The following is a 12,127-nucleotide window of genomic DNA, read 5'->3' as shown; positions in this document are numbered from 1 at the left end:
ATTACTCTGAATGCAATTCCTATTTCATTAATAAGCAAGCGATATGTACAGTGTCTCCTCTTAATGTTTAAAAACTAATTTGCCTTCTTGGGGATATCAGTTACATTCCCAGAGCATTGTTAGGTATGGTGTTTTGTATTATCCTGAGTATTGATACAGGAAAGCACATTTGTCTTGGGCTCTTGTCTTTGTTGAGAAGGATGGATGGCTCTACTTAATTACGATGAGATGTGCTGAATTAATTTAGCACTCTTTTCCACATTTGTGCATTAGATGTGAAAGCATCCATCTCACTACACTCTCTTGGAAATCACTGACAGCTCTGTTTCATATATTGCTTTTTTAAATTATTTTATGTTATCCTACAAGGAACTTCATGTTTTTTTCTAGTATTTTCATGTCCATTTCATGGTATCCTTTTGATGGTCTTTTCCAGTGCTTGTCATTGCACTTGAAAACCTCTAAATCTCTTGTTTGATAAATATTGTTACAAATTTTAAAATTTAGATTAAATAATTGATAATAAAAGGACAAGATAAAAAAGAAATGTCTATATTTTATATGCAAATTATTTGTCTAAATTATTTCATTTTATTTTATCTTCCAGGATAGTTAAATTTTTTTGCTTTAATTACATTATATTCTATTATCTGAAGCTGCAAGGCAAGATCTCTTTGTTTTACATCCACAGTGATATTTAAGATATCCTATTGAGATCATAGTAAAATGAAACGTTGAGATAACTGACTAAAAAACCATATTTTAAGTAATGTTTTGAATATGCTGGTACATGTCTATACATCTTGGTAGAATCTATGCATACTTCAAATTCATACCATAATATCTGGACTAGACAGTAGCCAGTGTCTTGGCAAAAGATGAAATAATAGATGTTCCTGTATTTAAACAGAAACCGCGTTTCTTTCCAGATTTCCACTCTCTTTTTGTTTGTTTTCATGTTATCCATACCAGACAAATCACTAAATTTGGTAATTGATTGAAAGTTTATCCTATTTTAGTTTTGAAATAACTTAAAGATTGCACAAACTTAAATTAATTCATTATCTTTAATGAAGCTTGGGCAACTATGACCAGTGCTGAACGAAGAATTAAATCAGATTTGAGACCAGCTTTCTGCCCTGATGTGGCTTATGAATTACTTAAATAAATCACAAATATTGAAAGAATAGCCGTGACATATACTAAATTGCTTTAAACTATGCCAGAATTTAAAACCTACTTCCTATTTGGCACCTCAGATTGTTTTACAGTGAAAACAGCATCAGGAGGTTTCTCTGTATAGTTTTCATTAGGAATGTGGTCGTGTCATGATTTGGATCTTAATGTAATCTTATCAGTGTGTGACCATTTAAGATTAAATCTTCATTTATTTCACTTTAAGACTCTTTTCTCGCCTAGAGCCTTAAATACTGCCCAGCTGTGGAAACAGACCACAACCAAAACTGATTAATTGGGCATAAATAATACAGAAGTTAAATTTCCAAACTTTCCCGGAAAGTTTAACATTAGCTGTGTGCTCAGTGGAAATGATGTTAATACATATAATTTATCCTTATTACTATTAGAGAACATATTGACAAGAGCACAACATTTCAGGAAGCACAAGTGTGCTTCTTACCTTGTTTTTGAGCCATTGGTATAACAGAGGATAAATAATTATGTCATTAAGAGTGAGTGTGAAAGGAGATCATTAATGAGTTCCAGGAATGGGTAGAGTAAGTATGATGATGTAGAAGCTTTGGTTGGGCAAGTACTAGGCAAAGTCTAATTTTCAGTTGTCTGATAATACAATGAGTCAATGGCAGTATAAGACATATTACAGTCTTGTATCTGATATAGCCTTTCCTTCCTCTGTCATCTCCAGCTGTAAGCACAAGATGTACCTGGAAAGGCTACCAAACACCAGCATCATTATCCCATTCCATAACGAAGGCTGGACTTCACTCCTCCGGACCATCCACAGCATCATCAACCGAACCCCAGAAAGTCTGATTGCAGAAATCATCCTGGTCGATGACTTCAGTGATAGAGGTAAGATGTTAATAATATTTTATGTGATTCTCTTACCACCTACGTAATCATTACTGGCTTTTAAAATAAAGCAGGTGATCATTGTGATGGTTTCTTTCTATCTGAAAGGAGATGATAAAGTTTTGTCTGTGTTGTGATGCTGTGATTTCATAAAATGTTGACCAAAATGCGAAAGGAATTGAACGAAAGGTTATGGGCATCATTTGGGGACCTATAAGAAATTTGTATAACATTTCTGTTGTAAATTAAAGAGGTATTGGCAGAATGCCTCAAATTCTACCTGCAGCTTCAGGACAAACGTAAAATATGTTACGGTAAGTACATATGAGTGGTGAAATATTCCAGTAGAACCAGAAAATCTGTTCCCCTTTCTGAAAAGGATCTGCTCTGTTATTTACCAGTGTGATACATTCTCCAGGCTGTGCTTGTTTTACTTCATAAATACTGGAAATTATAAGTAACACAAATAAATATTTTTACTTGGCAATTTTAGCTATTTTATCATATCTGAACAATAATAACAACAGAAAGGCCTGGAATGCGGTGTATTAGAAAATTTGACACAGTTCTACTCTTTTTTTTTTTTTTTTTTACTGTTCTCATGAACGCAGTTTGGTTTATAAGTCAGGGGAATAAGATTATAGAAAGTTTCTTGAGATTAGAACTTGATAAGTCATATTCACTCTAAATAGGGGAAAGTAAAATTCTTCTTGGCTGGTGTGAGTGGAGAGGCGGAAACCTTTTCTAAAGATATTCATCTACCTTCTGTTTCCTTGCATGAAGGAGCTCTGTTTAACTGTACTGTATGTGTGTAAGAAAGAGTGGCAGGAAATGAGTTTGCGTGTTATTCTTATGCCTTCAAGAACATGCATCTTGACATCCTGTGGATTAATTGAGGTTTTGGAAATTTCATTTGCAACAGAAACATTTTCTTCGTAGTACTTAAAAATTCTGTAGAAGTAAAACTGCTTGGTGTGTTAGCTTTGAGGTTCCTTTAGCATTTTTGTCTGCAATGATTCACTTCAAAAACTGATTCAGGGTTTGCCGATAATTCATATGTGTTGAAGTTCGTAGGCCAAAAAAAAAGGTTGTCTATTGTTCTATTAAAATAGTAAACTACAAACTTGGTAATTTAGGTTGATTTCAAAGTAGTTTTTGCCTTGCATTGCTTATATAGTTGTGTGTTCAATAAGTATCTAAATCAGTGTCTAATAAGTACCTGAATTAAATGTATTACTTAAAATTAATTTAAATAACACATTGATTTCTTTTTTATTCTAATTGAGGCTACTTATTTCAAAGCAGTCATTACCACCTCAGGCTAAAAATAGGCATTTCATGTGTTAAAGCTAAAACTGTGCTTTTAAATAAAAGAATGAAAAGGGGGATAAAGATCTGGGGCCACACATCACCAAATAAATGGCATTTTTTGATTGACTGGTACCAAGAGAAATAAGACAGTGTATCTGTGGACAGTTTTCTACATAATTAACTTTGTCTTGGTAAACTGTTTCCTACAGCAGAATTTTGACCTGGGGGTAATAAAGTAGGAGACACTTGGTAGCAGTACACTGGTTTGTAGAGTTTCTGCTGGATATTTCTCAAAGGTATTTTTCAGCTGAAAGTCTCTAAAGAGGGAGAAAATAGTGGCATCTCCTTTTGTCTTGAGTTTAAATCATTGTCATCTCTGTATGGTAGCGACTTTGATAGACTGTCCCTTCTGTAGCGACTTTGATAGACTGTCCCTTCTGCTTAGAATGTTACCCAGGAAGGAAGTGTGTTCTGCATGGTCCATGCCATTGCTGTTTGTGACATGAAGCAACACAAAAAGGATTGGTTGGGAGAGTAATGGTGATTTTGACTTTGCTGCGGGACATTTTTAAGGATAATCATTATTTTAATGCTTTCGTAAATCTTTCCTTTAGTTACTCTATTCCTGTGAACTATCAAGTTGAAAGTCGTATTTTATGATCATTAAACTTTCAGACGGGAAAGCTTTTTGAATATTGCTTTTCATTTTACTAGCCTGACGATAGTGTAAGACTAAACGTTGAAAGACATGTGATAAAAGTACTTCCACAAATCTTTTAGAATATACCATAATTCTAAAGGTGCATGGAATAAGAGAAGCCCTTCTTTCAAATTTTCGTTTCAGATTACAGAATCTCTTCTGATAAAATATTAGGGTTTAGGTGAACCTAAAAGCATCACTCCTGCTTTCTGAATTGTGAGAAATCTAGAAAATCAACATGGTAAACACAGGTTAGAATCCTGATACCAGCTATGAACTGTATGACTTTGGGTAAATTAACCTCGCGGTGTCTCAAATTCCTTATCAAAATGGGGATAAGTAGCTCATTAGTTATCTAAGTACCTCCTCCCGGGAGATTGTGATGAAGACCTACTTTGATGGCTGAAGGAACTGTGCTCCACAGGACAGCAACTGCTCTCAACTTCTGACCACTCCTCCCCAAATACTGTCCAGAAACACAACATCAATATTCTACATACTTTTGTGAGGAGATCCTCTCAATTTAATGAAATCTTATTCACAAAATTGAATCAGTCAGTCCTCTGTCTATGTGTCCATCCATCCATCCATCATCTACCCATCTACCTATCACCTACCACCTCGCCCCCACAATCCCAGTTGCAACAGAAGTTATTTAGAAGTCATGCCTTCATAGAAGGCATATGAAGATGAATTGTGGTCATTTATAACATGTTGGAAAAATTAGGACTGCCTTAACATTTTTTTTTTTTAAATCTCCAGTTTTACTAATAAGCAGGTAGTTTATACGGGTAATGAAGAAAAATGAAATTTTAGAGTTTCAACAAAAGGAGGGTAAATAGAACATGTCACCTCCCTAAATTATGTCAGTGACCTTAATGTTTATCAAAAATCCCTTTCAGGATTGTTTTTACTATTGTAAGAGAAGGAAGATATTTCCAGCCATCTCTTGTTTACAGGGCCTCTAAGACAAAGAAGTTTTCTCTGCTTTTTAGTCAGATATGATGCATAGCCATGCTGTTAAAAGCTATTATACTTTATGCTTTTTTTTTGACTTTTGGACAACCCAGAAATCGGAGTATTTTCCACCGCTTCTTTAAAAATCAAGTTAAGTAGGCTAGACAAATTTTAAAGGACAAGAAAATATAGGGGATTTTTTGGCTTCCTTCAGGAAATTATTTCTGAAATGTTACACTTCATATTTATTTTCAGAAATATATTCTAGTTCCAAGTCTTTTCAGTATGCATTTTAACACCTTTGCACTATAGCTCTTTTGAATATTCTCTAATGTCCTTTGGCTAAAGGCAATAAATTTTGACAAGATTTAATCAAACATTACTGCTTTATATTTTATGTCTTCCAGGTCAGTAGAATAGCTACACATAAAAAAAAAAAAAAAGGAAAGCCAACATGTTAGCCATGTTAATAGTACAAGTGCAATATCGCTTGGAATTCATAGTACCAAAAAATGTAATCCTTCTATGATTGGTGAATTCTGCAAAATTGGTTTCATAGCAGTAGAGAAAAAAATACTAAAGTATTTTTGAATTATAAAATCACTGCAAAGTGCTTTCTAAAAATCAGTTTGAATTTACCCAGTTGACCCAGTTATCAAAATGCTTTTAAAAAATGAACATCCCAGCACTTCTCAGTTTAGATATTCTTCCTGAAATGAGCTTGGTAAACAGAGTGTTGTTTCAGCCTCAGAACATAAGCCTACTGTCTATAAAAACAGGAAGGTGCAGGCCTACAGGTAAATTTCAAAACCAATGCCATGTTTTTGCTATCTGACACTTACCAAAGTTAGTGAATATATATATTTTTTTTTCAGTAAGCTCTCAGAAATACATTTAACAACTTAACTTGAGGCTTCTAACAAGACTTCATGATGACTTTAAAGCAGGACTAATCCTGGGCTTATCTCCAAATTCCAGGCAACCTTCACGGCATCCACACGGAAAATGTTGAAATGTGTGAACTAAGCTGGGGCTTAGCCTCAGAGACAGGGCAGATTTGAACCTGACAGTTCTCTAAAGTTTGTGTGCTTAGAGGAATTCAAGTTTAAACCGAGGGAACTCACAGGAGAATTGCTGATACACCTCCCTTAATGCAGGTGTGAGGGCACTATTGTGCCCTGGATGTGTGTGTACTTACACACACACATGCACACTAACTCACTCTCACCCCTGCTTGTTTCAAACTTCCTGGACAGGAAAAGTAGGGAGCTGAGTGTTAGAGTTTCACAAAGACCTCTTATTCTCCATGTTCTAGTTAGAGGGAAAATCACAAACTTAAAACTATCCTTCCGATCTAGCAAAGTCAGCCACTTTAGAGAAATCTAGTTTACTTTTCCTCACTCAAAGTGTGGTCCATGGATCAGCAACGTCAGCATCACATTGAAGCTTATCAGTCATGCAGACTGTCGGGCTCCATCCAGATATATCAGAATCTTCACTTCAACAAAACCTATGTGTCATTTTTATGCAAATCAGGGTTTCAGAATAATTGTCATGTGTCTCAGAATTGGGGCTGGAGCTTCAGTGAGTAATATAAATGCATAAATAGCTTAATTTCCAAAATCTCCTGTGTCTTCTCCATATTATTTTGACGTACATTTTTCTACTCTTATTATTTAGCATTTAATTGGTATTGGATTTATAAATCTGCAAGGGGAAATTTGGGATGGGAATTCGATAGTATTACCTCTACATTATTTTATGTGACATTTGTGATAACATTTCTTTGATAAATGTTGGCATTTTCACAAGTTTATAGACATTTACTATGCCTTCTCATGAACTCGTTTTGTAGCATTTTATGTGGAATTTCAGGTTACTGCTGTTACTCCTCCTTTGCCAATTTTCCTTCTTTGTTATACCAATGTGCCTTCCAATATTTTGTAGATCTAATTTGCTTTGAAATCATTTAATAATTTTCGTGCCAAATTCAGAAATCACATGTATGTGTATACATACGCACACACAATTTCTTTAAAGGTCCATATTACCATCAAAATCTTAGACTCTTCACATAGATAAATGTGTTTATAAATCTTTAAAATACTGAGAATATTTTAAGTCATTTCACAAGTGGTAATGATGAGTCTTGAATTCCAGGTTCTTCTTTACTCAGATAGTCTCCAAGTATACCATTAAGGAAAGTTTCCATAACCAGACAAATCAGTTGGCACAAGTTTTACAACTGTTCAAAGCTGGAAGGTATCATTGGTGTGAAAAGGTTGTAAAATAGATGAAGAATGGTAGTGCATTTCTATCTTAAATGATAAAATACTAACACTAAAGTGCATATAAAGATTCAGAGGTGACAGTCAACGGAAATGCCTTTGTGCTGGTTTTCCGTCAGGCCACTAGACTGTAAGACAAGCCATTTTTATGTCTCAGATTTATTGAGTGCCGGTCACTCTAAGTGAATCTTGGAATTGCTTAGGTTTATTATTCAGATTTCAAGTTGTAAGGATAATTGCATTTTAAAATCAAAATACAATATTAAATACTAATAAGTAACAGGAACTAAGAAGATATTATAAAATTCAACTGTACACTTTTAGAAATTTATCATCACCTGCTATAGAAGTGAAAGAAAGCTGATTGATTTCTGGTGATAAATTTGCATATCATGCCGCATAAGGATGAAATGTACAGTTTTAATAAAACTGTTCTGTTTTAGCAATTATTTTTGTGTCTGCCGCCTAAGGGAGTCCAGGGCATAGAGTCGTAAATATGAACGTAGAACAGTTATATGTTCTCTAAGTCAGAGGAAAATAGGGAAGACAATTTATAAAGCGTACATTCCGCAAGTTCCAAAACACAAAATCAACTCATAAAAATGTCTTTACGTGTTTGTAAAATATGAGTCCTACTCATCAGTGGCAGAATATGCTTTGAATAGAAGCTGTCTCGGAAGGCAAAGCACTCCTGGGATTTCTCTCCCTCTTACTTTTAAACGAAAACTCCAGTCTCACGTGTTGTAAATGTCTGTGTAAACAAAGGACCATATCTGACAAAATAACGAGTTATGCGTCCTTGCTGAGCCTGATATTTGCCATATTGTTTAGACCAGCACTTTGCTTTCTCCTTTTTCTTCTGTAGCGCAAATGCGAATAATCCCTGCAGTTTTCAGGACTGTTCCTGAGCGTTACACACAATCGCGAGGGTCACGATCCTCATGAATACCACTGGAATGCTTTCTTTATTCTGGTAGAAACAGCCCGTTTTAAGTAGATCCTTTTTTTGCAGATTAGGATAAAAGGTCTTCAGATTCTGTAAAGGTATATGTTTTTCTTGATGAATTGTTTTATGAATTAGCCTCTATAAGACTGGCACTGGAAGGTTCAGAATTTGGGGGATTATATCCTCTGTCTTCTCAATAAAGTCCTAATATATCAAATTTGATGAAATTTATTTGTTTCAGTTCAATTTCAGTAAAATTTATATTTGATTAAATAAAGATACATGTGCTGAAACTTCCACACAAATAGACATTTTTATGTGGTGTTAGAAACTGTTTTTAAAATGTTCTAATGTAGAGTTTGAGACTAGAGTGTTGGAATGGACCAGTTCTAGATGAATTTTGAACACAAAAATAAGTATCTTGGAAAATAGAATGAAGAGGCACACTTAAGTTCTGTTTTCTAGTTGGGCTGTAGTTAGGTATCATATATAATATTAAAGCATATTTCACAGTTGAAAAATTTTGTTACTGCTTTCTTTTCCTTTATCATTTAAAAAAGATTTTGTGTACTCGAATGAATGAGATAAATTTAAAATACTGTTAATTCCTGTGAGGTCTTCAAAAATGCCCACACAGAAAATTTTGTCAATTTAGGGGTTGTAAGTATTTATATTTCCTCTATTGGTTGCTTTTAAGTTTTTAAAAAATATTTTCATTTTGAAGAAATGATAAATCTCATCTAATTGTCATTTTTTTAACTAGCATTTTGCTATTTTACAGTTCTATTCTCTCTAAATATTAGCTTGAGGCATATGAAATTGTCAGTTTTTGTAGAACATTAATGGCTGGCTGATCATTTCATGTATTTCAACCTTAATAACCAACCATCTTAAAACCTCTCTCTGAATTGAATAATTATTTAGGGCTCATGTTTGAAATCAGTCCTTTTAAAGATAGGGAAGGGCAGCTCCCATCCTCAGGTGGTGGGTAAGCCCATCTGGCTTTCCAGTTGCTTTTTCTGGATGAAAACTCCACATGGATGAATTCATATGGGTTTGGCATAGAAGGGGATGTTTCTTTTCAAAGCAAAACCGTTACAGCTCACCAATGTCACAAGGCATGACTTCCTCAAGAAAAATAAATTGTGCAGTTCATTTTATGGCAGATTAAATCCCATTTATTTTCCTCGCAGACAGCTGTTTTGAGTAGGATAGTCACTCATATGAAACCATTTTGTGGATCTGGGTCTTCAGATCTTGGGTAGGGATGACTTCCCCTGATGAAACAAAAGGTTATGTTGTGTGACGATTTCTCTTGTCAGCAAACTTCAGCTGGTGAGCTTTAATAATAAAATGTTTTGCATTTCAAACAATCCTTTTTTGATGCCTAAAGGTTCACCTGCTCTTAATTTTTTTAAAAAATCACTGCATTGACACAATGAAAAAAAAAAACAATATTTCCTCCTTTATCTTGAATTATAACACTTCCTTAGAAAATGATCAGTCTCTCGTCAGTCAGGGTTTTTGATAAGCCGACAAGTTTTAAACATCGAGTGCATCTGTATTGATAAAACACATTTTAACACAATTCTCCTAATAAGAATTGTCTTTTATGTCAACTGAGGAACAACTCCACGTTAGACCGGTAAGATCTATGAGATGAAGGAAATTGCAGGTGACCTGGCACATTTGTACCCTTTTATAGATGAATCAATGGAGACTCAGGGGAGGTGACATCCTAGGTCACACACTAGGTCAACTTTATATGCTGAGATAAATGCTGGATTAACCTCAAATGGATGGTTTTTCTGCTTAGGCATGCAGGGTTCCTCTCCTCTGTAGTTTTCTCAGACATCTAATTCTGAGAAGCTAGAACCATTCTGATACTATCTTCAATTTGATAAAACTGTACTACAGTTACATAGACACTCTAGATAATTGAATCTAATTTATTACCCATTTTCTCACCTTAGGAGCAGGGTCGTAATAGAAACCATCATTTCACTGTGTACACACACATAGTAGAATGAAGAATTCATGAGAAAAGTAATGACTTGAGCACACAAATCCCAGTGTCCAAATGGCCTTTTAGCCCTGCAGGGGGCCAATCAGGGCTTTCCTCCTGGAGCAAAGAGTGTTTCTAACATTCTGAAAGGCTCACAAAGTAATGAAATAGGGCATAAAACATAGTTAGACATGTTTCATGTGGCTTCCCAGGCTGATTCAAAGTAGAATTTACTGAGGTAAGTGAATGGATTTTAGGCTGTCCTCTTGTAAATCATCTGAGTCTGTCTTTACTCTGGATGTATTGTTCCAGATTTAGGCAGCCTCACTTCACAGAAACCAAGACATTTCTGAGATTGCCGGGGCCACTCTTGTGTAAAATGTCCCCAGAAAACGAGAGTCTTTCTGAGACAGAGCAGCTGGGCTGGGGGTGAAGGGGTAGGGGTGAATGGGCAAATATCTAACATTGGATACTCATGAGATACACATCGTTGATTTTCCCTTTATTTATTTTTGTCTTATCTACTAAAACTCTAAGTGGAATATATTTATGTTTACAAGCCACTTGGAAAACTAGTAGGTGCCTCATAGCTCAGAAAACACTGACCCCAACATTGTAGGGGGACAGTGACAAGGGAAGCTTAATTTTATGTCTTGAATAAACTTAAGCTCCGTAACTTATGATTTTGAGTTTTGCATATTTCTGCAGGATAAATTAAGGCCACCTCCAACCTAATGGAGGTACGCTTAGGGTTTAAAGTAAAATTTAAGCAATTGATTTTTTTCGGGTTGGGTACATTTTTTTTCCTCTAGTTTTGCTCAGTTTAAGCACTGCTTCTTAGAAAATAAAGGTTCTATGAAGAAAAGAAGATACTTGTTTATTTTATAGTACTGTTATAAAATTATGGACTCATGGAACAGATACAAATACTGCAAGCAGTTAACAACCTATGTGTTAGAGTCTTGAATCCAAGTCTCAGCTCTGCCACTTCAGGCCTGGAGACCTTAGAAAGGATTGATGTGACCTTAGATTTCAGAAACAAGAAGACACAATTTCACTATTTTTTTCACTTTCAAAAAAAAAAAATCTCTCTAAACTGAAAGGTTAGGAAAAACACGTCGCTCACTATAGAGAGGAGATAGCAGGACAATCCGTGACCACTTCAAATAAGTTCGTGCTTGAAGGTCTAAACGATTGCCATGTGCTTGGAGAAATTACATAATTTACCTTTTAACCGTGAATAATCTTCATGAAATGATGATGAAGGAAATAACTTCCCAAGACTGGAGTCAGGTAAATATAGTGTCTGTATCTATAAAAAGGCACATTTCAGGTTCCAAAGTTCAGTGCACTTGTTTTTGATCTTTGCAAAATTTCTAAAGTGATTGCATCAGTGCTTTTTAAGGAACACTTCTGGATAATAGTAATGCTCATAGTAATACCCATAGTCGCATGAAGCACTAGGAGTCAGTACAAGTTTGTTAAATTTCAGTCAGACATCATCCCCAGGCGGGTATGACTTCCAAGCTCAGATTCTCTTAGACCTGGGACTTTCTCCCCACGCCCGGGAGTGACCATAATATATCTCCTGAGACCGAATGGACCAAACTGTCCCTTGGCTCCCAGGTGCAGCAGATAGCTTTCCTAGACCACTCTTATAATCATCTGGGGTTACCCCAGATCGCATGGCACCAAGCAGCCTATACTCACCTGCTAAACCACTTTTTCACGCTTCTCTATGAAAGGTGAAACATACACGAGTGGAGGTGTCTCCATGGAAACAGAAGCTGGACTGAGCCCAAGATGCCCTAGTAAGAAGACTCTTGGTTGTACCATAAGCTCCTGGGAATCCCTGGACATATTTTTGC

The 12,127-nt window shown here is 35.4% G+C and overlaps 1 protein-coding gene across 1 annotated transcript in view; it reads left to right on the top strand.

Annotated features, from left to right (window-relative positions):
• Positions 1 to 12,127, top strand: part of GALNTL6 (polypeptide N-acetylgalactosaminyltransferase like 6) — a 1,130,106-nt gene that overhangs the window by 509,066 nt on the left and 608,913 nt on the right. Inside the window, exon 4 of the mRNA XM_024750526.1 lies at positions 1,886 to 2,052. Coding sequence (XP_024606294.1) covers positions 1,886 to 2,052 — 167 coding nt within the window. The remainder of the gene's footprint in view (positions 1 to 1,885; positions 2,053 to 12,127) is intronic.

Source organism: Neophocaena asiaeorientalis, unplaced genomic scaffold (genome assembly GCF_003031525.2).
Source record: "Neophocaena asiaeorientalis asiaeorientalis breed wild unplaced genomic scaffold, Neophocaena_asiaeorientalis_V1.1 scaffold180, whole genome shotgun sequence".
Taxonomy (NCBI): Eukaryota; Metazoa; Chordata; class Mammalia; order Artiodactyla; family Phocoenidae; genus Neophocaena; species Neophocaena asiaeorientalis.
This window is presented reverse-complemented; position numbering and strand designations above follow the sequence as displayed.